The sequence below is a fragment of the Coenobita brevimanus genome, chromosome 71 (genome assembly GCF_032717465.1).
Source record: "Coenobita brevimanus isolate Jiangsu-jjx chromosome 71, ASM3271746v2, whole genome shotgun sequence".
In the NCBI taxonomy this organism is placed as follows: domain Eukaryota; kingdom Metazoa; phylum Arthropoda; class Malacostraca; order Decapoda; family Coenobitidae; genus Coenobita; species Coenobita brevimanus.
The window spans coordinates 33,679,676-33,707,358 of record NC_137024.1 but is presented as its reverse complement, the minus strand read 5'-3'; the positions used below and the strand labels follow the sequence as shown (position 1 = coordinate 33,707,358).

Here is a 27,683-nt window from a genome sequence, read left to right as displayed (position 1 = left end):
AACCACTTAAAGTGCTTTCTAGTGACAGATAACAGCAAAACAATACATTTGGGGGGTCTAGGGAGCAAAATACGGAGTAGTTTAAATATACGCGGTTTCGCACCTAACACGGCACGGTAGGAACGAAACCCTCGTGTTCCGTGCGAGTTACCTGTAGTTTAAATATACGCGATTTCACACCTAACACGGCACAGTAGGAACGAAACCCACGTGTTCCGTGCGAGTTACCTGTAATAAGAAAAGATTTGAATGAAGAAGAAAGAGAAGTTTTAAATTCATTGAAGGAACAAGTAAAGGAAAAAAATGATAAGAGGACAGAGGAAGAATGTAATACTTTTTTTTGGAGAGTGATGGATATGAAAGTAAGGAAGTGGTATGTAAGGAAATAGATGTGAAAGAAACTAAGGGGGATGGCTATGGAAGATCAGAAGTTGAGGAAGTGGTACCGACGGAGACAAGGAGAGAAGAGGGTATAAAAAACATCAAAAATTATTTGAAGGTTATATATACTTATGTTGATGGTTTAATATCGGCAAGTCTTGAAATTAACGATTTCTTGAGAGAACATGAACCTGATGTCATGTGCTTTGTAGAGACTAAATTAAAAGAAGATATTGATGTTCATTTGGGAGATGGTAAATACAAACTGTGGAGAAGAGATGGAAAAGAAAAAACGGGAGGAGGAGTGATGATAGCTGTGAAGAACAGCATAAATGTAGATACCGTGGAAATGGGAGAAGGCAGGGCTGAAGTGATATATGTGAAATTAGAAACTGGAGAGAATGTTAAGAGAGATATGGCGGTAGTGTATGTAACCTCTAAGATGAGAGCATGAAATGATGATGATTACCAGATGTTGTTGTCAGATATGGCTAGTTATTTACGAAAAATAATTGAGAAAAGCAACAATATAATTTTGGTGGGTGACTAACTGTAAAGAGGTGAACTGGGAGGAATGGGACTCAGGAGGCAGCGAGGATTTGTGGGGCACTATATTATTAAATATAATAATGAATAATGTGATGACGCAATGGGTCAAAGAAGAGACACGGTTCCGAGGTGAGGACACACCAGCAAGGTTAGATTTACTGTTTACCAAAGAACCCGATGTAATAGAATCATTGAAATATTTATGTCCTATAGGAAAAAGTGATCATGTGGTCATTGAGTTCCAGATGATAATAGGGAACTTCGAGCCAAGAGACGAGCTTCATAGACAGGGAAGATACATCTTTGGGAAAGCAAATTTTACAGGATTGAGAAACTTTTTTGAAAATGCAGCTTGGAGAAAATTCAGAGAAACAAGAGAGATACAGAGGAAGTGGAATATCTTTCTAGACCTCTATAATTTGGGAGTGGAAAAATTTGTACCAAGAGTAAGAGGGAAAGAAAACAGGAAAAAGGAGTGGTTTAATAGAAGGTGTACGATAGCAAAAAAAAAGAAAGAAATAAGGCATGGAACAACTGGAGAAAGAGAGGTAACAACAGAACAAAGGAAGAATATAAAAGAACTAGAAATGAATACATAAGAAAACGTAGAGAAGAAGAAAGGAATTTTGAAAAAGGTATCCTTCCGGTCACTACTTATTGCTTTTCTTTCCTTTACAGTTGGTTTTACATTGAGTAACAAGCCATATGGTTTCCTGTAAGCCAAGAAACCGTATACAACGCTGGGTGGTAACCATATAACCAAACCATACGTGCTCCCTACGTGTCAACAAGTGGGTTGGTGGAGGGTTATAGTAGGACTCGCCTAAGTTTGCGGCTGTGGTGTGGCCCGCACCTGTGTACAGTGTCGCCACGTTTTCTATGCCGTTATCTCTCTCTCTCTCTCTCTCTCCTGGCGGGAGATTTGAGCCACCCTGAGTACTTTTGATTGTTTTATAAGTTGTTTATAATTGTGCTTTCATTTGTTAATTTGGTTTTGTTATATTTAGTGATATTTATCATTTTTTGTATACGGCGACAGATGACCCGTTATTGCAGTACCATGATTGATTTTCATTCATTCATTCTCTTTCCCCTTCCTCCATCTCTCTCTCAGCCTGACAATGCCTCCACATCATTTCCACACCACCCCTGAGATCAAGGCCACCAACTGGGTGTGGAAGTGTTGCCGCTCGCGAGTGAATAATGTTTTTTTTTTTTTTTACTTCAGTATTGGCATATGCCTACTATTTTGTCCTACATATTAGCTTATGATTATAAATGTGATTATTCCTCGCCCTTAAAATTACGGTAAAAGCCAGTAAATGTGAGCATTTTTCCCTAGCAACACCTGTACAAGCTATGTTTGGGTCTACGGAGGGGTACGTACTTTACCTTAGGCCAGACTAGGTGTGTCAGTATTGCCACTCACAAGAATTATATGAATTATTTCTTTTACTTTGGATATTGGCATATTTCTTCTTTTTTCAGGCTCATTCTCTTATATCCATAACTGTAATATTATTACCCACTCTAAAACTACGCTAAAAAACATTAAAAGTGACTAAAATTTCTTTTAGCAACACTGTACAATATGTATGCCATGTTTCTGTGTTAGTGTATAAATATTTTATGCATAATAAGATTACTGTTGATTCATCCATCAAAATACACAAGTGTAAGTTTTATTCATCTGAATTTATCGTATTTGTGTTGCCTTGTACATAAATAGCTTCCGTTTCACATCGCAAGTTGGAGAAACGTGGCACCATTGTACACAGGTGCGGGCCACACCACAGCCGCAAACTTAGGCGAGTCCTACTTTAGTGCCCCTCCCCGTAAAACAAATAACTCAAAGTCAATGGCCACCCCTTACGGGATTATGGCGTCTGGCAATTGATTGATTGATATAATAGACAAATGCAAGGATGAACCCAAACTGTTTTATAGATTTGTTAATGGCATACTGAAACAAAAGAAAGGAATCAACAAATTGAGTGTAAAAGGAGAGGTCTATAATGATGCAGCAATGCAAGCTGAAATAATGAACAAATGTTTCCAATCGGTTTTCACTAATGAAAAAGAGTTTGTGAAAAGGGAGAGAGTGATTAGAAATGTACCGGTGATAAAAGATATAAAAGTGGAGGTACAGGAAGTGTATAAATTACTGGAAACTCAAGATGTAAGGAAAGCCCCAGGACCTGATGGAATTTCTAATTTGGTACTGAAGGAATGCAGAGAACAACTGGTGGATAAAATTCACAGTTTAATCGTGTGTTCTCTGGAAGAGGGGAAAATGCCACAAGAATGAAAGAGGGCAAATGTGGTATAAGGGAGGAAACAGGGAAGAACCCCTGAATTATAGACCAGTGTCTCTAACCAGCATGGTCGCAAACTTGTTTGAGAGAATTCTGAAAGACAGATGGATAAAATATCTAGAAGAGATGAATATTTTGGCTGAATGTCAGTTTGGATTCAGAAGTGGAAGGTCATGTGTTTCCAACTTGTTGAGCTTTTACTCAAGAGCGATTGACGTGGTACAGGAGACAGATGGTTGGATGGATTGTGTGTACTTAGACTTAGAGAAGGCCCTTGACAAGGTACCTCATAAGAGACTAATGTGGAATCTAGAGTATATAGGAGGACTGAAGGGGAAACTCCTGGAATGGATGAGAGACATTTTGAGAGACAGACAAATGAGGACAGCAATAAACGATAGGATGTCTGGATTGAGGGAAGTAACAAGTGGAGTCCCTCAAGGCTCAGTGTTGGCGCCACTAATGTTCCCGATGTACGTAAATGATATGGTAGATGGAGTGAACAATTATGCAAGTCTGTTTACTGATGATGTAAAGATCTTGAAGAAGGTAGAGGTTGAGGAGGATTGTAAAATGCTGCAGGAGGATCTGGATGGGATACATGAATGGAGCCTGACATGGGAAATGAAATTTATTGTAAAGAAATGTAAAATATTGGAAATGAGTAAAAGTACCAGGAGGCCATCACTGAATAATTTGTTGGGTAATGAATTAATCACAAAAAGGAGAGAAGAGAAAGATTTGGGAGTGCTGGTCCAAGATAGTTTTTCACCAGAAAAGCACATTAACAAGATAGTTGGAGGGACTTATAAACTCTTGACTAACATAAGAGTAGCATTTCATTATATGGATGAAGAGATGATGAAAAAATTGATAGTGGTCATGATCCGCCCCAGGTTAGCATATGCAGCGGTAGTGTGGTCCCCACACAAAAAGAAAGATATAAACAAGATTGAGAGAATACAAAGAACAGCAACCAAGATGGTCCCCAGTCTGGCAGATCTGTCATACAGAGAGAAGCTGGAAAAGCTGGATTTGCCTTCCTTAGAGGAAAAGAGAAAGAGGGGAGACATGATTGCAGTGTTCAGGACCATGGTGGGAGTAGATAAAATTGACAAATAAGATCCGTTTTTGTGGGATAAGAAAGCAACAAGAGGACACGGAATGAAATTGAAAAAGTCAAGCTGCTTGAAGGATATCACGAAATATAGCTTTCCTTACAGAAGTATAGACTTATGGAATAGCCTGGACAAAGAGATCGTCCAGTCGAAAAACTTAAACGAGTTTAAAGCTAAATTTGACTTATTGAGAGACAGCGACGGAAACCCACGAGCATAGCATATTCTGTGTATATCACAATTAGGTATATTAGGTAAATACATAAGTATTTGGAACGACTTAGACGAAAAGGTGGTGCATGAGAAAAACATTCATGTATGTAAAGGTAGACTTGATAAATGTGGATATGGAAACAGGACAACACGAGTATTGCTCAATTCCTGTGTACTACAAATAGGTAAAATAGGTAAATACACACACACGAACGCGCACACACACACACGCACACACACACACACACACACACACACGAACAGCCGGAGAGAGAGGACGTCCCAGGCATCGCTCCTGACCTTGAGTAGTTTCAGGAATTTTGTCTGTCCTGTCTCCTAGGGTCTTTCTTTAAATTTAAAATAATGAAAGTTGGTAGACTACCAAAAATGTAAAGATTTGTTGGCAATAGTATACATGAATGTTTGTGGCTTATTGGTAACAGCTGTTCAGGTACTTGATCGGTACGTTAAAGATGGCCGAAAATGTAAACAATGAGGGAATGGAATTTCAAGGATTTGATGCTAATACTAATGTCATGGACCTAGTGAAAACATTAATTATGAGGATTAGTGAACTCGAAAAAAAAGTAGAGAATCTAGTGATAAAGGATGTGTCAGGAAATACGGAAACCACCATACAGAGTCTAATCCAGTCCAACGAAACAGCCAATGAAGAGATAAAGAATTTGAAGCGGGAAAATGTTGAACTGAGGAGGAAACTTGAAGAGAGTACCAATAAAACGGAGAAGGTGAGTAATGTACTAGAAGAACACAAGGCAAAGTGGGCACACGTAGAGGAAGAACAGAAAGAAGTGGTCAGCTTAAGAGAGATCATCCAGGAAGAAAGGGAAATGAACAAGAAAGAAATGGAAGAAAATGTAGTGAAAATACTGAAGAAAAAAGAGAAAATAGTGAGAGAAACTGTAGAAAGGAACAGATGTGTGATAGTATTTGGAAACAGGGAAGAGGAAGAAAAGGTTAGGTTCGCAAGACTCGAGAGAGACACGAACATGGTGAGAGGAATATTAGGCAAGATTGACCCGAAGGAAACAAGTGGGTAAAAGAAATTGAGGAAGTAAGGAGGATAGGGCCTTATAAGAAAGGGGAAACAAGACCAATGAGAGTCAAGTTTACATCAGAAAGTGTAATAAATGAGATACTTAAAGTGACCTGGAAATTAAGCAAAGAGGCGGGGATGGAAAATATTATAATAAGAAAAGATCTGAATGAAGAAGAAAGAGAAGCTTTAAAATCATTAAAGGAAGAAGTAAAGGAAAAAAATGATAAGAGGACAGAGGAAGAACGTAATACTTTTTTTTGGAGAGTATTGGATATGAAAGTAAGGAAATGGTATTTAAGGAAATAGAAGTGAAGGAAAAAGGGGGATGGTTGTGAAAGATCAGAAGTTGAGGAAGTGGTACGGACAGAGAGTAGGAGAGAAGAGGGTATTAATAATGTCAAAAATAATTTGAAGGTGATATATACTAATGTTGATGGTTTCATATCGACAAGGATCGAAATTAATGATTTCTTGAGAGAACATGAACCTGATGTCATGTGCTTTGTAGAGACCAAATTAAGAGAAGATATTGATGTTCATTTGGGAGATGGTAAATACAAACTGTGGAGAAAAGACAGAAAAGAAAAAAAGGGAGGAGGAGTGATGATAGCAGTGAAGAACAACATAAATGTAGATACTGTGGAAATGGGAGAAGGCAGGGCTGAAGTGATATATATGAAATTAGAAACTGGAGAGAATGTTAAGAGAGATATGGCGGTAGTGTATGTTCCCCCAAAGACGAGAGCATGGAAGGATGACGAATACCATGAGATGTTGTCAGATATGGCTAGCTACTTGCAAAAAATAATTGAGAAAAGCAATAATATAATTTTGGTGGGTGACTTTAATTGTAAAGAGGTGAACTGGGAGGAATGGTACTCGGGAGGCGGTGAGGATTCGTGGGGTACTATGTTATTAAATATAATAATGAATAATGTGATGACGCAGTGGGTCAAAGAAGAGACACGGTTTCGAGGTGAGGACACACCAGCAAGGTTAGATTTACTATTCACCAAAGAACCTGATGTAATAGAATCATTGGAATATCTCTGTCCTTTGGGAAAAAGTGATCACGTGGTCATTGAGTTCCAGATGTTAATAGGAAACGTCGAGCCAAGAGACGAGCTTCATAGACAGGGAAGATACAACTTTGGCAAAGCAAATTTTACAGGATTGAGAAACTTTTTGAAAATGCGGATTGGAGAAAATTCAGAGAAACAAGAGAGATACAGAGGAAGTGGGATATCTTTCTAGACCTCTATAATTTGGGAGTGGAAAAATTTGTACCAAGAGTAAGAGGGAAAGAAAACAGGAAAAAGGAGTGGTTTAATAGAAGGTGTATGATAGCCAAAAAAGAGAGAGATAAGGCGTGGAACAATTGGAGAAAGAGAGGTAACGACAGAACAAAGGAAGAATATAAAAGAACAAGAAACGAATACACAAGAATACGTAGGGAAGAAGAAAGGAATTTTGAAAAAGGTATAATTGACAAATGCAAGGATGAACCCAAACTGTTTTATAGATTTGTTAATGGCAAACTGAAACAAAAGGAAGGAATCACCAAGCTGAAAGTAGATGGAGAGGTCTTTAATGATGCGGCAATGCAAGCAGAAATAATGAACAAACGTTTCCAGTCAGTTTTCACTAAAGAAAAGGAGCTTGTGGAAGGGGAGGGAGTGATTAGAAATGTTCCGGTGATGAAAGATATAAAAGTGGAGGTGCAGGAAGTGTATAAATTACTGGAAACTCAAGATGTAAGGAAAGCCCCAGGACCTGATGGAATTTCTAATTGGGTACTGAAGGAATGCAGAGAACAACTGGTGGATAAAATTCACAGATTAATTGTATGCTCACTGGAAGAGGGGAAAGTGCCAAAAGAATGGAAGAGGGCAAATGTGGTACCAATTTACAAGGGAGGAAACAGGGAAGAACCCTGAATTATAGACCAGTGTCTCTAACCAGCATGGTCGCAAAATTGTGTGAGAGAATCCTGAAAGACAGATGGATAAAATATCTGGAAGAGATGAATATTTTGGCTGAATGTCAGTTTGGATTCAGAAGTGGAAGGTCATGTGTTTCAAACTTGTTGAGCTTTTACTCAAGAGCGATTGATGTGGTACAGGAGAGAGATGGTTGGGTGGATTGTGTGTACTTAGACTTAGAGAAGGCCTTTGACAAGGTACCTCATAAAAGACTAATGTGGAAACTAGAATATATAGGAGGACTAAAGGGGAAACTTCTGGAATGGATGAGAGACTTTTTGAGAGACAGACAAATGAGGACAGTAATAAAGGAAAAGATGTCTGGATGGAGGGAAGTAACAAGTGGAGTCCCTCAAGGCTCAGTGTTGGCGCCAGTAATGTTCCTGATTTATGTAAATGATATGGTAGATGGAGTGAACAGTTATGCGAGTCTGTTTGCTGATGATGTAAAGATCTTGAGGAAGATAAAGGTTGAGGAGGATTGTAAAATACTGCAGGAGGATTTGGATAGGATACACAATTGGAGCCGGACGTGGGAAATGAAATTTAATGTAAAGAAATGTAAAATATTGGAAATGGGTAAAAGTACCAGGAGACCATCACTGAATTATTTTTTGGGTAATGAATTAATCACAAAAAGGAGAGAAGAGAAAGATTTGGGAGTGCTGGTCCAAGATAGTTTGTCACCAGAAAAGCACATTAACAAGATAGTTGGAGAGACTTATAAGCTCTTGACTAACATAAGAGTAGCATTTCATTATATGGATGAGGAAATGATGAAAAAATTGATAGTGGCCATGATCCGCCCCAGGTTAGAATATGCAGCGGTAGTGTGGTCCCCACACAAAAAGAAAGATATAAACAAGATTGAGAGAATACAAAGAACAGCAACCAAGATGGTCCCCAGTCTGACAGACCTGTCATACAGAGAGAGGCTGGAAAAACTGGATTTGCCTTCGTTAGAGGAAAGGAGAAAGAGGGGAGACATGATTGCGGTGTTCAGGACCATGGTGGGAGTAGATAAAATTGACAAAGAAGATCTGTTTGTATGGGATAAGAGAGCAACAAGAGGACATGGAATGAAATTGAAAAAGTCAAGCTGCTTGAAGGATATCAAGAAATATAGCTTTCCTTACAGAAGTATAGACTTATGGAATAGCCTGGACAAAGAGATCGTCCAGTCTAAAAACATAAACGAGTTTAAAGTTAAATTCGACTTATTGAGAAACAGCGACGGAAACCCACGAGCATAGTACATTCCGTGTATATCACAATTAGGTATATTCTTAAATATTTGGAATGACTTAGACAAAGAGGTGGTGCATGAGAAAAACATTCATGTGTGTAAAGGTAGACTTGATAAATGTGGATATGGAGACAGGACAACACGAGCATTGCTCAATTCCTGTATACTACAAATAGGTAAATACAAATAGGTAAATACACACACACACACACACACACACACACACACACACACACACACGAGAAAACGAAAGGGTTAACTGATTGGAAAGGGCATTTCAGAGTGAAATGGATGAAATTAAGAAGCAGTTGTGTATGCAGGAGGAGGAAGATGAAAAATTGGTGATGGAATTAAACAAGAAAGATACAACAATAGATGAGCTCTCAGTTGAGGTGGGTTCACTTAAAAGGAAGGTTGTTGAAATGGCAAGTACAGCTGTTACCCATGAGAGTATTATGAAGAAGTTCAGAAATGATACACAGACAATCAAGGAAGCAATTAGTCTGATAGACCAAAATAGTGATATGGAAGAGAAGATAATCCATGTGAATGAAGTGATGCAGAGTTATAAAGATGATGTAGAAACTATGTATACTGAAATGGTGAAAGTAAGGAAAGACTTGGAAACAATAGTCGAAGAGAAAAGTATTAGATAGGAAGTGAAAAATATAAACCAAAAAACCCCAAATTGGTCAAAGATTAAGCAGATATCAATAAATCTATAGTAATCACAGTTATAGAGGAGGAAGAAATAAAAAACAAAATTTCGAGAGAGGAAAGGAGATGGGATATATAATGAGCATATTGAAAGAAGTATCAGAGGAAATCTGTAATAAAGACACAGAGGAACACACAAAGGTTGGGTAAATATCATAGAAATAAGTCAAGGCTGCTGAAAGTAACCTTCCAGAATGTGAACACTGTGGAGGCAGTACTAAAAAATGCAAATAAACTCATGTAAAAAGAGGAATTTAAAAAAGTATGGATAAGAAGATGCCTAACTCAAGAGGAATTGGGAATACTAAAATTGAAAAGGGAGGATGCTAAAACAAAGAATGAGGAAAGATCAGAGGAAGAGAAGAGCACTTTTTTTTTTACAAAGTAATTGCTGGTATGAAAGTGGTATATAACCAGCAGGAAAAAAAAAAGGAGGAAAGTAGGAGACAAGTTATGGCAAGGATGTAAACAAGGTGGTTAGGTTGATATACTCAAGTGTAGATGGAATGGTTTCTAAATTATTAGAGATAAAAGACTACATCAGAGAAAAGGAACCAAACATTATTTGCCTGACTGAAACAAAATTAAAATCATTGATATCCAATGATACCCTAAACTTGGAGAAATCCAGTATGTGGAGAAGAGACAGAAATTTAAGAAAGGGAGGAGGAATTATAATCTTAACAAAGAAAAATCTACAAGTCAAAGAAATAAAACTAGATATACCCTCACAAGTAGAACTGATTGCATTGTAAACTAACACATCTGAAGGGAAAGTAATTGTGGCAAACTTTTACTTGCCACCCAAAACAAACACTTGGGAAAGAGGTGAGTATTAAGAAAGTACAATTCAAAGTCTAAGAACATTGTTCCATAGAATGGAAGAGAAATTTGAAGGAATTATATTAACAGGAGACTTCAGTTCAAATATATATTGGAATACTTAAGATGTAAAAAGCCATGAAAGCTGTTGGGATCAATAGCTACTAGATCTTGGGCAGGAGTTTTTCCTAACAGCATGTAAAGGAAAACACCAGAAAAAGAGGAGTTGATGATCCATCTGTACTAGATCTTATATTTACCAGGCAGGAAAACGAAATTGACAATATAATATATCACCCCGCTTTCGGCAAAAGCGACCATGCAGTATTAACTTGTAACTTCAGGATTGCATATGACATTACCAACAATGAGAGTTATGAAAAGAGTCTAAATTACAAAAAGGGCAACTATCATGACATGAAGAAGTACTTTTGAGAAACAGATTGGGAAAAAGAACTTTGGGAACAAGATTTAAATATTAAATATAGCAAATTCTGTGATCTTTATAAAGTAGGAGTCCAGAATTACATCCCCCAGCAAAGTAACAGAAATGAAAATAAATAAATGGTTTAAGACCGAATGTAAAAAATCAAAAGATAAAAGAGACCTGCTCTGGAATAAATACAGAAGACACAATAGTGAGAGGGCATATAACATCTATTAACAGGCAAGAAACGATTATACAAAGATAAGGAGGGAGGCTCAGAGACAGTTTGAGGAGGACATTATAAAAAAAAGTGGCGATCATCCTAAGCTTTTTTACAGCTACATCCAAAGCAAAACCAAAGTGAAAGATGAAATACAGTCCATTATGGATAAGAGGATCATCTATACACGAGAAAAATATTTGCGAAGCACTAAATTAGAACTTCCAATCAGTTTTTTCAAAAGAAAGGAATTGTAAAAGAGATGATATGGAACATGGATGCCCACATGTATTGCCAGATATACAAATATCAGAAAAAGAAGTACAGGAAGAGTTACATAAAGTAGACAAAGGAAAAGCAAATGGTCCTGATGGAATTTCAGGTTGGGTGCTATGTGAAAATGCAGAAGAGTTAAGCAGACCATTGTATTTAACATTCAAGGTATCCTTAGGTCAAGGTAAACTACCTGATGTTTGGAAGAAAGCAAACATTGTTCCCCTATTCAAGAAAGGGAATAAATCCACTGAACTACAGACTAGTATCACTGACCAGTGTTGTAAGTAAGATACTAGAAAAGCTGATAAGGAAGATTTGGGTAAGACATCTAGAAGAACACAATATGATAACAGGCAGGCAATTTGGTTTTAGAAAGGGGAAATCATGTGTTACAAATCTGTTATGCTGCTGTGATAGAGTTATGGAAACATTACAGAAAAGTGAAGGATGGGTGGACAGTATCTGTTTAGATTTCAAGAAAGCATTTGACAGAGTACTACACCAAAGACTTTTATGAAAACTATACCATCAAGGAGGTATCCAAGGCAATCTGTACAGGTGGGTGCTGGATTTTCTTAGAAAATTTATATGAGAACAATAGTAAGGGAAAATAACTCATCATGGAAGGAAGTGACCAGCAGAATGCCACAGGGCTCGGTGCTGGCACCAGTTATGTTTTTAGTATATATAAATGACACAGACAGTAACATTGGAAATGGAAGCTATCTAACTATGTTTGCGAATGATGCAGAAATTCAGAGGAAAATTACTACCACAGATTCTTTCAAAGAGCTGCAAGAAGAATTAAACTTTATGAATGGAGCAGTAAATGGCAAATGGAATTCAATGCAGACAAGTATCGTGTAATTTAATTTGGTATTTGCCTAGCCCCGGGCTTCTACGCTCCTAATGGGGCAACGTAGGATTGGATGATGGATGGATGGATGGAAAGTGAGAAAAGCCCAGATTGGGATTATAAGTTAGGAAGATCAATCCTACACATATCAGAAAGAGAGAAGGACCTAGGAGTAATTATTAATAGCCTACTATCTCCAGATGACCATATCAGTGAGAAGGTATGTAATATGTATACATTGCTAATATGAGAATAGCATTCACATATATAAATGAAGATGTGTTGAGAAAGATAATACTATCATTCATCAGACCAACCCTGGAATATGCATCAGTAGTCTGGAATCCTCATCCCTAAAAACATACCGATAAGAATGAGAAAGTACAGAGGGCAACTACAAGATGGATACCAAGCTTAAGGGATGTAAGGTACAAAGAAAGATTATAAAAATTGAATCTACCAACACTACAGGAGAAAAGGAAAACTGGAGACATGATTATGTTATATAAATGCATCCCATGGGAAGAGAAAACAGACATAAATGATTATATAACCTAAGGGGAAGCATCAGTAAGAGGATACTGCAAAAAAGTACATAAAAAAAGAGATGATAAAGACGTAAGGAAATTCAGTTTCCCAAATAGGGCAATTGATCATTAGAATGCACTACCAAGTGAAGTAATATGTGCCAAAACTATTCACAAATTTAAGGATATGTATGTTAAAAATGGTTTAATGCACAGGACTCTACAAGCTTGACTCGTTCCTGTAAAGGTACAATTACTGTAGGTAAGAACACATACACGCACACGCACGCACGCACTTTCATGTGTTGGCTTGGTCACCTAGTGACATCTTTTCACACTGCCCAGTCTCTAGCAGTCTCCCTGTACAAGTCTCATGTCCCAGGGTTCACAGCCCGTGACCTCTCTTGTGAAGAAATGCATGAAATGACACTATTATTATACCTGAATGCAGTAAACTCAATTATTCTGCATATAGCAGGCAATAGGGTGCCAGAAAGTTACCTACTGACAATTAATGACGTAGTGCCCCTCAAACCCCCATTCAAAAAGGGGTCTGACCCTCTGTTAAACCCTATATATGTACAAGTCTCCCACGTTTTACTCTGTATCGTTTTACGATATTTCGCATTTACAATCCTTCCTCTTTAGTACCAAGTGTTCATTTTACGATTGGGCATGTGGAAATCCTGCACTCACAGGCAGATCAGCTGAGAGATGCATGGCATACCCGCCCCACCCACACACTTTCCTGCGCTTTTGCCAGTCTCACTCGAGTGCTTGTTCAGCATACAACCTCTGTGCATCTGTGTGCACCAGTGCCCATGACATTACTATTTCTTCTGTTCTTCATATTTTGCACCCCTAGTGCCACTACCGTGATGTCTTGTAAACGCCCTGCAACGTCTGGTGCTGGTGATATGAAGAGAAAGCAAGAACGTCCTTAACCCAGGAGTCTAAGCTTAATATTGTGAAGCAGCACGAAGCAGGTGAGGGGGCAAACTCCATCGCTCATTCCATGAGTCTTGCACACTCGACTGTATCGACTGTTATAAAGCATGCTGTCAACATTAAGAAAGCTGGGGAGACTAGCACAACTCTACAATACATAAAATATCATCATTATTATTGTATATTAGATCACTTGTATGGGTCTTGGGTTCCTTATACACGAGTCCAGGAACACATCCCTATTTTTCCCATTAAACCTTAATTTTGCATTACGATATTTCGGTTTACGATTGCCTTTTTTGGAACGCATACCAATCGTAAAATGAGGGAGACCCGTACTGTATAACTGTTTAAACAGAAAAAGACCCTTTAAAAATATATGAGATAAGAAATGTCATTGTATGTACTGTACGCCAAACACACATACTACACCCAGCCCCCAAAGGCAGAGTTAGGAGGGCGGGGCAAGTTAGCAAAGCAGACAGAAAGAGGATCGGCAAACCTAACCAAGCATGAGAAAAGAGGGAGAGAGAGAGAGAGAAGTGAGGCATTTATGACAGAAATAGAACACAAGATTCTGGGGGAATAAACTCACCACAGAGTAGCAGGACAGTTGCTTTGTTAATCCTTTGTGGTTAGTTTTGTACATTTGCCACGTCCTTGAGCTCCGTCAATTACAACATGACACAGAGGCATTGTAAAATATTTTGCAGCGAGATTCACAAGAGAAAAATAGTATAAAATGTATTGAGAAGGTGGGATGTATGTGTTTAATATTGAGCATGAGAAGAAAACAAAACAGAGGGACACACAAGTGACAAATTAAAAAGAAATGAAGCCATCTGCAGTGAGGTAAACTCCAGGATATGAGAGAGTGTCAAATATGGCATCATCAAAAGCAGTGTTTTGATGGCAAGACTCATGATGCTGAATTTGATTCTCTAGCTTACACCATTGTATTGCTGATTGGATATTGAACATCAAACAGTAACAGAAGAAATGATCATTAAGGTAAGAAATGAGAACAGTATGAAGTCATCGGTTAAGCAGTATTCTAAGTTACAAGTAATGCTGCCAGGAAATTGTGTTCGGGTGATGAGATAAATGACACGCAGTTTTCTTCAAGGAGACATGAGGTTACCTCTTACATAGTAATAGAAATTTTACCATCCATCCATCCATCATCCAATCCTACATTGCCCCATGCGGAGTGTGGTATCCTGGGGCTAAGCAAGTTGGTCCTGACATTTAAGATGAGAGTGACCAGCCTCACTCATCCCAGAGTGGCATTATGTGAGCAGTAAACTGCAACCACCCCTTGAATATAAACCTTCACCGGCTCAATCTGATTGGAGCGCCTTAATTACCCACTAAACCACCAGGCGCAAAAATTTGCTTGTATGGTTACCACCCAGTGTAATAACTGGTTTTCTGGTGTACAGGAAGCCATTTGGCTTGTAACTAAGTGTAGAGTCACCCACAGGCAGAAGGAAGAGGAATGAGTGAAGGAAAGATAGACAGAAGAGGGAGTCACCCGTAGGTAGAAAGACGAAGAAAGAATGATGGAAAGAAAGACAGTAGAGGATGGAAGGAAAGAAGGATGGAGGAGAGGAAAGGGCAAACACCTGAGAGGAGCACTACTTGAAGTGAGTGGATGAAGAGTGCCCTCACCTACTACTAGAAATTTGGCCTTCCTTTAAATTGGTTTAGTGACTGTAAAGGTGTGTAGAGGTTCATTTTCGAGTGTGAAGAGAATCTGTCTGTCATCATCATCATTATCATCTAATCCTGTGTTGCCCCATGAGGAGCATAGGAGCCTGAGGCTAGGCAAGTTGGTCCTGACATTTAAGATGCGAGTGACCAGCCTCACGCTTCTCTGCAAACCCAACCACCCCGTGGATATAAACCTGCACAGGCTCAGTTGTAGTGGAGTGCCTGAATTACCCACTAATCCACCAGGCGTCATAATATGGTTATACAGTATAGTTACCACCCAGCATAGTAAATGGTTTCCTGATGTACAGCTTGCAATTCAGTGTAGAGTCACCTGGACAGTAGGAAGAGGAAAGAAGGAAGGAAGGAAAGACAGAAGACGAAGGAAGGGAAGAAGGAAGGAAGGAACAGAAGAGGAAGGAAGGGAAGAAGGAAGGAAAAGAAAGGGCAGTCACCCAAGAGCAGCATTACATTGAGTGAGTGGATTGTGAACACCCCCACTTAGGATAGGTTAAGTTGTGCAAGTTTAAGTTTTGTTAGGTTAACATAAAACAGGTTAGTTAAGGTTAGTATGAATTACGTTTGGTTAAATAATGAAGATATAGCTAGGTTTGGATAAATCAGCACTGGTGAGGGTAACTGTGCCAAAAATGGCACTCTGTGATGGTGTCCAATTGTCTTTGATACATCACAAGATGGCATATGCTGTCTTTGGCACAATTGGGGATTGTAAGAAAAGATCACTTTTTAACCCTGTTCACCACTTTTAAAAGAAATGATAACCATCAAAACTTGAAAACTCAGAAAATACTGAAAGACTCCCTTAAAGGGCTTTAGTAAAGAAAAACTGAAGAAAACTGCAAAGTAAGATAGTCCCATGTCTCCTTGAAGATTACCTGACATGAATTTTTATTTTTGGGCTTTCCAAGGAATTTTATTAAATTTTGACTTTGGTCATGATGGGTAATGATGTATTCCAGATAATGCACCGACAGATAATTGAAAGTTTACTGTATATCTCAGGTATTTCTCAAAATAGTAAAACTATAATAAGGATATACATCATAATCATTATCATCTTCAGTTTCATATTGTACTATGTCAACAGGAGCAAAAGGACCTGGGGGAAGGCTACTCATCCCTAACATGTAAGGCAGTAGGGATCAGCCTCAGTTTCCCCTGAGTGACATTATGCAAGCAATAAAGCCCAATCACCCCTCAGATGGAATTCATGCATCCTTCACCTGAATGAAGTGCCTTACTCCACTAAGCCATCAGGTGTCATATGGTTATATGGTTACCATCCAGCCTAGTACAGGTTCAACACCAGTTTTCCAACACCCTTAATTCCAGAGCCATGCCAGATTAATTGTTTTGGCAGACTAACCAAGGGGACATAAGTTGCATACAACAGTTCAAGAGGGACCAATGGAGATCACATTTAGTAATCCAACAATACACCTCTGAACCACTGTCCTTCAGTGTAGGCACACTCATATTCTTATTTAAGTTTTTTGTGGAACAATCGAGCATGGTTTGTTATCAAGCTACAGTAAACCCTCTATTCCACGGACCCCGAATCAACGGATTTCAGAAGTAACAGACAATATCTGGTGGCAGAGAATCGCTCCGGACACTGGTCATTTGTCTGTTATTTGAAAGTTTGTCATTTCTAACTACATACAGCATTTTTCTTTACAGGTACAAAAATAAATGATACTGTAGTTGAACATAAAAAGTAAATGTAACACAGTGCTGTACTTTACTCCACAGTACACCATGAAGCAAGTTGTAATATAATGTGTCCATAGAAAACGGGGTATTGTGAGGTAAACTAGTCTGTGAGAGCGTCGCTGCACCTCATCTTCGATACCATTTTATAGTAGAGTCACGATTTAAGACAAAAATAAACAACGATCTTACATAACACGGGCATTTAATTTTTCCCTAATTACTTAATAGCTTGGCAATTTCATTCAGTTGCACTAGAGAAACTGTGTGGGAAGTAGATGCGTTTAGGTAATGGATTTCCAGATGACTGCTTTTGTTTACAACTCTTGTGTTATGCTTTTGTCGGTCATTGATTGACTTCCTCAACCAGATCTGACTCACGTGACCCATGTCACATATCACTTGCCACTGCCTGGCTCAGTGTTGTGTGTATTATCGCTGTGATGAGAAGCGTTTGTTTGCATGTTTCCTTGCTCCTCATTACCTCTCAGAATTCTGAGCATGTGCTTCCAAACTAACTTTAGTTATGCCTAAACACCCTGAAAGTGCTCTGAACACAAGAAAAGCATTAATTCCAAAGGAAAATGTGAAATTGTTTGACGAAGTGGCGTTTCGTGTGGGAGCTTACATGCAAACAATTAGACAAAATGAGTCAGGTGTGTTTACGATGTGGCTAGTTTCTTTATTGAGAAAAAAAAAAGTTAATGATGAAGAAGCAGTAAAATTCATGTTTTCGCCATGATTGCAACGAGTGTGAGGGGGGGGGGGAATTTGTGCCTGACCTGGGTTATGAACTGATAGTCTTTGTTAGAGAAAATTAGGCTCATGTGGTATGTAAGGACACTACGTATTGACATAAATAGGTAAGATCATTGTGTGAGTTCATGGATTTGGAGAAAGCATATGACAGGGTGGATAGACAAGGATTGTGGAAAGTGTTAAAAATATATGGAGTAGATGGGAAGTTGTTGAATGCTGTGAAGAGTATGTACGATGGTACGAAGGCTGCAGTGCATGTGGATGGTGAACTAAGTGAATTTTTCTCTTTGAAGGTTGGGTTGAAACAGGGATGTGTCATGTCTCCATGGTTGTTCAATCTGTACATGGATGGGGTAATCAAAGAGGTACAAGGTAGGGTAGTGGATGTTGGAGTGGCCCTGGTGAGAGAGGATAGTGTTTGGAAACTCCCTGTACTGTTGTTTGCAGATGATACTGTTTTGTTGAGTGAAGACGAAGGGGAGCTGCAAGGCTTGGTGGATGAGTTTGGGAGAGTGTGTAAGAAACGGAATCTAAAGGTGAATGTAGGGAAGAGTAAAGTGATGGTCTTTGAGAGAGGTGAAGTCAGTGAATGTACAGCGAGGTTGGATGGTGAGGAATTGGAAAATGTGAGTACGTTTAAGTACTTGGGTAGTGTGATGAGTAAGGATGGAGGTTTGGAGGGTGAAGTGCTTGAAAGGGTACAGCAGGGAAGAAAGGTTGCTGGTTCTTTGAAAGCAGTGATAAGAAACAGGGAAGTGAGCATGGAAGTGAAAAAGTTACTACATGACAGTATTGTGATACCAACTCTAACGTATGGAAGTGAAGCTTGGACATTGTTAGAAGGACACAAGTCAAGAGTGAGAGCTGTGGAAATGAGTTATTTAAGAGGAGCCTGTGGAGTCACATGGAGAGACAGGCTGACGAATGAGGATATAAAGGAGCATTGTGGTGTGGATGTGGATGTGATAGGAAACGTTAGGAGGAACACACTTAGGTGGTTTGGCCATGTGGAGAGGATGGAGGGTGAAAGACTGACGAAGAGAGTGTATGTGAGTGAGGTGGAGGGGGGAAGAGGGAGGGGGAGGCCTAGGATGAGATGGAGGGATGGGGTGGAGAGGTATATGAGAGAGGGGGGTGTGAGTTGGGAGCAGGGCAGTGAAATTGCGGGGGACAGGGTGACTTGGAGGCAATTTGTTTATGGCCACCCCAAACGGGATTGAGGCGTCTGCCAATAGATAGATAGATTATGTGAGTTCAGTTCTTGTGAATTACTGAATACTATACTGTCATACAAATTATATTGCTTGGCTGACTTGTTTATTAATCACGATTACTGCATTCGTGTTTATCTGAGCAGTGAGAAGTTTGGAATCACTCCATGCTGACAACTTCAGTATAGTTTTTTATTTTCCCTGTATTATTGATGACTAATGACTTTCAAAAATAGTTTCGCACTTTCTTTTTTCTTTTTTAAATGAGTGTGCCGAAAGTGATTCTTGGCGAAATATGCATGATTCTGGGCGCCCATTATTCACATGTTGATTAGGTCAGAAGTTTTTGCTTGAATGGTAGTGAGGACTTTCAAGAGGCTTCATGGGAATCCTTGGTGGTTAAAATTTTTATGGGGAGTATTAGGGGGCAAAACTAGTCAGTTAGGTTAGGTTAGAATGTACTGATGTGCCAAGTCGGAGAGATCGTAATGTAAACACACATCTTGGATGTCTTACAGCAGACATATTTGTAATAACCAATCGTTAAATATATTTTCAGTGAAAAATAATGGGGCTCCTAGGACCTAACCCCCTATTTTAAATGTAAATATAGGTCACGTTTTAGCACGAAATTGATTTTGCACGAGGTTCTGCATAACCTGTCTCTTGTTGTATGAAGACTCTACTATATTTCTTTTAGTTATTTTTCAAGTTTTAGGCTATTTTTCACTTTATTTTTAAGCAGCGGACTTTTTTAAGCAATGAACACTCGTCCCCCCCCCCCCCCCCTAGTAGTCCGTTGAATTGAGGGTCGACTGTACTTGATAAAGGCCGCGTCGTCTGTTGAAACCATTCCATGATCACTTTATCAGTTCAGTACTCGTACCATCTTTCATAGTTTTTCTGATGTTCATTCGCTTCTTCGAATCACCATCTGCATAGAATTTCAGCATTTTTTCCCATTGTTTCTTTATGCCATAAGGATATGATTAGCCAATACTGTTTGTGTCACACAACTTCTGCACGGGAATTCCATGGTCCAATTTTTTCAACAGGTCTACCGGAGTCTGGTTTATTGCTTTTGTTTTTAGCATTATAAAAATGCCTTACTGGATTAAATTTCCCTAAAGAGCTGTTAATACACCTCTGGGACCAGGCAGGTGAGTGAAAATATGCTTGAAGATATGGGCAGCCAATGAGACCTCCAAAAATATGCTTGAAGGTATGGGCGGCCAATGAGGCCTCCACATGTAGAGAGCTCTGAAACATAATAAAGCTTATGCACTCCACACTCACTTATAAAGTGTCTCATTAGACACCAGCAATGGAAATAACCTTTAATTTGACTGTGGTAGTAATTAAAAATAAACTGAAGTGATGATATAGTATTTAAGGGTGAACTTAACTAAAGAACAAGAACTTTGATAAGTGTCCTACTCTCAAGATCAGATATTGATTGATAGAAATGATTAATATGGGAATTTCTTATTCACAGACAAAATACATTGATGTGATAATTCTACCTTACTAAGTTTCTTAGGAGAAATATGAGAGAAAGTGGTCATCTGGCTCATGATCGAAAGTAGCAGAATTGGTGTAGACATTGCTGATCCAGTCCCTCCAGGCTTATTAGGGGTTATTATTTTGGAGGGTTCTGCCCATGGGTGACTTGCACTACCTCTTCTGTCTTTCTTTCAGTCTTTCCTCTTCCTTCTGCCTGTGGGTGACTCAACACTGGGTGACAAGCCAAATAGTTTCCTGTACACCAGGAAACCATTTACTATGCTGGGTGGTAACCATATAACCAAATTATGGCACCTGGTGTTTTAGTGGGTAATTAAGGCCCTCCAGTCAGATTGAGATGGGGCAGGTTTTTATCCAAAGAGTGGTTGGGGTTTATTGTGCACATAATGCCACTTAGGAAGGAGTGAGGCTGTTCACTCCTATCTTTAATGTCAGCACCAACTTGCCTAGCCCTGGGCTCCTACTCTCTTCATGAGGTGGCTTAGGATTGGATGGTGGATGGATTAGGCAAAAAAGAGTGTAAACTGGAGGGTCCCAAACCAATTAACATTTAGTCCCATTTATTCCTTTATTTGGTTATTGAGAGTTTTTGTTATTGTGGTAGCTTCACAGACCAATTAACCTTATTAAAGTAGGTTTGACTATTGGAATAGGCTGGTGTTTACGCTTGACACTCGATTGACACTTGGATTTTTCATTGAAGCCATAGCAAGGATATACTGTAAGTAAAATGAGATAAGAGTCAGGCAAAATACAGGGATCAGAACCAACACACACAGTACAGTGTAAGCAAGTGATCACATGTTATAAAACACTGTCTCTTGGTGCCCTGTAAATTAGTCTGGCCGGCACAGAAATTTCAAATGTCCCCTCATAATTTGGCTGGATTAAAAGAGGTGCCAGTACATAACAGTACGCAAGTGCAGTGAGGTGATTGTTTTGTCCAGTCAGCCTTGGATTGTGACTAGCCATTCTGTGCTTCCCCGCTGTAAAAGCAAAACTTATGCAGTAGTTGTCATTGTTATAATTTTATATTAGTTAGTGGTAGTTGGTGGCGACCATCATTCACTCACTTGATGTAGTGCTGCCTACTTGTTCCTTAGCCTTTATCATTCGTTTTCTGTGCCTGCCCTCCTTTCTTCCTATTTCTCTCATCTTTCCTGTCACTTCTTATTACCTTTCTTTCCTTTACTGGTTGCTTTACGTTGAGTGACAAGCCAAATGGTTTCCTGTAAGCCAAGAAACCATTTACAATGCTGGGTGGTAACCATATAACCAAACCATACGTGCTCCTTACGTGTCAACAAGTGGGTTGGTGGAGGGTTAGTGCCCCTCCCCGTAAGACAAATAACTAAGTCAAATGGCCACCCTTTATGGGATTATGGCATCTGGCAATAGATAGATAGATACAATAAATAAACTTTTTTTTTTTTTTATAATCCTCATTATATTTTTATTATATTGAGGATTACCTCAGATATATTTAGATTCAGTATTGGTAGTAGTCTGTATTTCATCCATTTGTTAACAAGAGATTTGGGTTGTACTTGGATTGTCTGCTGTGACTGCATATTGGAGTTTTACTGATATAAGTAACCGAAAAAGGAATATTGTGATGCATTATACTTCTCAAAATTTTTGTTCGAGGCAAGGAACGGTTTGGAAGATGGTAGAGTGGGACAGCATAATGTAAAAAATACTGTGTGTGCAAGGAGGTGACCCCATCAAAGGAACAATGAACAATTTGATAGCAGAGATTGAGTATTATAGAGAACCAAGAAGGCAGTTAGGGTAAGAAATATCTTGGTTAGAGGAAATAGGAAAAAATTATGAAAAGAGGATTGAGGTGTCAGGTATGTGTTAGGATTAAAAAAAAATGTTCAATGGAAGTGGAGGTTGATAGAGAGAAGAGAGACTTTCTTAGTAAAGGTGTGAAAGAGCAGGTTACTAGGGAGCTTGGGAAAATGTAATTTAAAAGAATATATAAAAACAAAATAAGCTCGTCCTGGTACAAAGGCCAGGTCTAGGAAAACTAGACTAAATTTAATGGAGCAGGAAAAGAAGAGCTTGTTGAAAGTGTTAAGGTTTCATGGAATACCGTGTGCAAAGCAGCACTATTTATCTTGCCACTGGCATTTGTCTTACATATGAAGGATGCATTTAATAGGCTCTCAGGAGATGCACTGTGTTTTACCTAGTGGATAGCCAGTGCATTTACTTTCAGAATAAAAAAAAAGAAAGTGCCAGACCCTTGTCATGTGCCTCCCTGTACATAATTCTTCCAACCAACTTGATCCCTTGTCAGTTCCCTAATCACATTCACTTCCATACCTTGGTTTCTTGCTCATGCATTTAACACATCCTTCCTCATTCTTCATGGCCTATCATACACCTCCCACCTTCAGGCTTACTCATATATCCCCTTTTCATCACTTTTTTTTAAAGATAAGAGTAAAGTAGATGACATGCATTCCAATTTCCACTCGGTTAATGCCGGCGTGCCACAAGGATCAGTTGTCTCCAGTCCTGTTCCTTATTCATTTTAATGATCTCTTACCTGTCACCCATAATCCCATCCATTCATATGCAGATGATAGCACTTCACAGTTCATTCACACTTAAACATACATTCACAAAGTTTAATGTCTCTAACTCACACCTCAGTACAGTATACCCATCTCCATAAGTCAGGACTTATCTGGGATCACTGAATGGGGACAAAATAACCTTGTCTCATTTAATGCTAGTAAAACCAAATATATACAGTTTACTAGTAGACAGATATTGCCAGATTCCTGTATTACCTGCTATGCTACTAATATTCCTGTCTCCAAAAGTATTGAAATTCTCGTTGTTTCACTTAACAATGCCGTCAGCTGGACCCCTTATGTCAGATATTTGCTCAAACCGCCTCAGAGAAACTGTAGCCTTTTATACACGTACCATGCATTTATTTGGTACCAGGCGGACATACGTGTGCAGCGAGTATTGCCTTCTTCATTGATAAATGATTGTTAGTGTCTCCTTACTTTTTTCTGATTTATATTTCATGAGTTTCTCACATTTCCTGGTTATACTTATAACACCGTCAATTTTAAGAAATAATAAATATTTGATCACCATCTCTACTGCTGCCTGTAAGTGCACAGGATGATATAGTTAGCAACAATAAAATAAACTTATGTACACACAAAAGGCAAGCTAATAGACTTACCCCCATGTCCTTACCTCCCCCAGCCTTGGACAGCACTAAGCAAAATAAGAGCACAGTAAAGTAAATTAGTCAGTAATAACTAGTAAGTAAGTGATAGTTTTATATGAATCTTGTAACTGTTTAGTTTGTTGTTTGTAAAGAAAACATCTCAAGAATCATTCACAAATCACGTGAGATATAATGTACATATATTAGTGCACAGTTTTTTATGGAAAAACATGGAAACAAACAATGCAATCATGTCACCTATGCAACAAGAAATCACCTACCCACCGAGACAGCAATACTCACCACACTACCACACACCACTTGCTACGTAACTTCCCATAATTTTTGCAGCACTTGTATAGTGAGTAGAGCTCTAATGTTTTATAGGCAGATGTGTATTACTTCCTTGTGCCTGAATATGATATTTTTTTCTTTATTTGCAAACCTTGACTTTTTTTTTTTTAAATGCGTCTTTCAAACGTGACCTTGGGACCTATTTGAGACCTGGAAGGGTGAATAACCCTGCTGTTACAAATGAACTACCTCCCCTACAGGTAAGAAGGAATGTTGCCTCCCTCTCATTATTTTACAGATACATTTATGGCAAATGCTCAGACAAAGGTGCATCCATTGTGCCACTTCTCCATGCCTTCCCCCACGCTACACGGGCATCTATCTGGTAACGCTTATGACTGGAATGTCACACTGCCATATTGCAGAATTTCCGCCTATCAGAAATCTTTTAGTCTCCAAACTGCATCTCTTTGGAACTCACTTCCCCAGAGTTGTTTCCCCCCAAACTTCAACCTACAGCTGTTCAAGTCCAACTGTTATAAATTTCTTATGAGTGGAGGATGCCAATAATCTGGTGTATGGATTATTTTTTGTATTCATTTTCTTTTTCCTCCCTCTGTTCTGTTATATATATATATATATATATATATATATATATATATATATATATATATATATATAAAATCTATTCTCTCCATCATTATCACCGTAGGAACAGGGTCCAAACTAGAGCAATCAGGCCTCACCTACACAAACTAAACTACAAGAAAGCAGACTGAACAAAATTCACTGAGGAAACAGAACACTTAACATGTCTGTGACCAACATTCACATGCACATTATATAAAGTTCAGCAACATTATACGTAATGCAGCCAAACACCACATTCCATGAGGTAAGACATTACAACCCAAACTTTACACTGGAGGTGACCCACCTCAAGACTTAAACACAACACCCCGTATCCCACAAACAGGACACTGTGACAGGGTACCAAGAACTGAACATTGAGATAAACAACAAAATTAGTGAAAAGAAAACTGAAAACTGTAAGGCCATTGCACCATCACTTACCATACTCCACACACCTCTCTTGGTCTATGAAGAGAGAATGGTAATGGGAAGCAACTGAAGGGCATGTGTCAGGAAAGGAGGTTGTACATTTGTAATTCTTATTTAAAACACAAAGATCGTTTTCGTTGTTGAAGGCTCGAGCATGCTTGCTTATGTCAGCTTGCTTACCTAGTGGTGGCTCTCCATGCTTTTCGATCTCTGGCAGCTTCCCCATTCAGTCCCCTATCCCTGAGGTCACACTCAGTGACCTCGTCCCAGGTCTTTTTCGGTCTGCCCTTGCTACCCTTCCCTTAACATTAACCCGTTCCATGCCATTTTCATATATATACGAAGAAACCAAATGTGTCAAAATTTCCTAGTCCCTAAATGTACGGACAAATGTCTAGTACACTAAATTCCTGAGTCTGTATATATACGGACACGGTTTTCCGAACATTTGCACATAATTATCTGAGCTAGCCCTCCACGTAGTTGCTTGATAGAAAATGGGAAAACATTACCCTTCCTTCTCTCTCATGGGTAGGAGGGGGGACAGAGGCTTTCTTCCCTGCACCATCAGTACCTATTCATGGGGGAGGGGGGGGGGGAATGTCCTGCATATTATGTAACTTTGCCCCTCAGACCTTCGGCAGTCTAGGCACAAAAGCCAGCAAAGGCTTTGGCACTGAACAGGTTAACACTTCTCGCTTTCTGCAGCCATTTATCATCCCTGTCCTCTCCACTCACCCAAACCATCTCAATCTACATTGCCTCACCCAAACCATCTCAATTTACATTGCCTCATCACGACACCATTACACTCTAGTTCCATCCTACCCCTTGACTCTTCCATTGTAAACCTTGCCCCCCCCCTCTCCCCCAGGCCTCATGCATAGGGATGCATTGCGCATCCACCTACACCCACTGCACATTGACTTACGACCTACACGCAGAATTGCCATGGGAGAGTTCTCTGTCTTTCCTTTGTGTTTCCACCCCTACCAAGTGAATTTTGGGGGCAAGAAGTAACTGACAACTCCTCTGGTGTTGGCGGCAGGTGGTGAGACACTCAGCACGTCAGTGCTTGCCCAGAAGCGAGATGGGAGTGTATGTTCCCGTCGCTCCGAGCTTGCACCTTCCTCTTTTTTCATATGCATTACTGTTTGCCCTGTTATTTTCCTAGAGTCAAGTTGTCATGCCTGGAAAGTACTGCTCAAAGGATGAGAAGATCCGTATCGTTTGCATGGAGGCAGGATAATGTCCTGCCTCCATGATTTGTGAATTTACTGGACAGTCAAAGTCAACCATCATGAAGATTCTTGCTGCAGCGCGTGCCCTGCCACCCGATGCACAATCACGGTGGTGGAAAGAAGAAGACAACTTCCAGAGGTACAGATATGCTTCTGAAGAGGGAAGTAATCAAGAATCCTCGACTGACAGCAGCAGAACTGAAGAGAATGCATCCCCAGCTGTTACAAGACGTCTCATTTCAAACTATCCAACACCACTTGCAGAAGGAACTGGGTTTGCCAAGCCGCACTGCAGCCAAGAAACCGCTTCTCACTGACTGCATGAAGAAGCAGTGCATTCAGTTTGCCAAGAAGTATGCACACTGGACATCAGATGAGTGGAGAAAAGTTATGTTTTCCGATGAAAGCACATTTCAAGTGCTCCGGGTGCATTCCGCCAAGGTTCGTCACTTTGCCTCCTGTAGTTGATATGACCCTGCTATCACGGTGCCAGCTGTTAAGCACCCACAATCAGTAATGGTATGGGGGTGTTTCTCAGATGAAATGGGAAGTGGAGGCCTCTACTTTCTTCCTAAGAACTTGATGATGAATTGTGGCCGGTACATTCAAGTTCTGAAAGATCATTTGTTAAACTTTTTTTTGCTATTCATGGGTGTGACTTTTTCATGCACGATTCAGCTCCATGTCACAAGTCAAGAAAGGTGACAAAATGATTTCAGGATCATCGGATTGAGGTCCTCAACTGGCCTGGCAACAGTCCAGATCTAAATCCGATAGAAAACTGCTGGGAAAAAATGAAGAAAATCATGGCAGAGAAAAGACACCCAATCTGGATAACCTCAAGACTGAACTGGCAAATGTTTGTTGCAAAGAAATCTCCTTAGATTACTTTAGAGATCTAAGTGATTCCATGCCAAAACGCAGTGGTGGGCAGCGCAAACGAAGCAAGACCTTGCGCAAGCGCAATGCGCAATGCACAGTTCACTACCTTGCACAAGCACAAGTGCGCAATCTAACAAATATTTATCTTGCGCAATGTCGCAAAGTGCAAGCGCAAACCATTTGCATATATTTGTGGGAATTACTGTAAAATATTGAGATATTTAAATAAAATAGCATACTTAATTACATTTATTTATTATTATTATGTGGAGAGAATGGAGAATGCAAGACTGACTAAGAGGGTGTATGTAGGTGAGGTGGAGGGAGGGAGAGGGAGGGGTAAACCAAGCATGAGGTGGAGGGATGGAGTTGAGATGTATATGAGGGAGGGGGGAGGGTAGTCAAAT

At 39.4% G+C, this 27,683-nt stretch overlaps 1 protein-coding gene across 1 annotated transcript in view; it reads left to right on the top strand.

The window, feature by feature from the left end:
- Asx (transcriptional regulator additional sex combs) overlaps positions 1-27,683 on the top strand; it is a 243,734-nt gene that overhangs the window by 116,805 nt on the left and 99,246 nt on the right. The window contains exon 5 of the mRNA XM_080277837.1: positions 13,693-13,695. Within this exon, the coding sequence (XP_080133963.1) occupies positions 13,693-13,695 (3 nt within the window). The remainder of the gene's footprint in view (positions 1-13,692; positions 13,696-27,683) is intronic.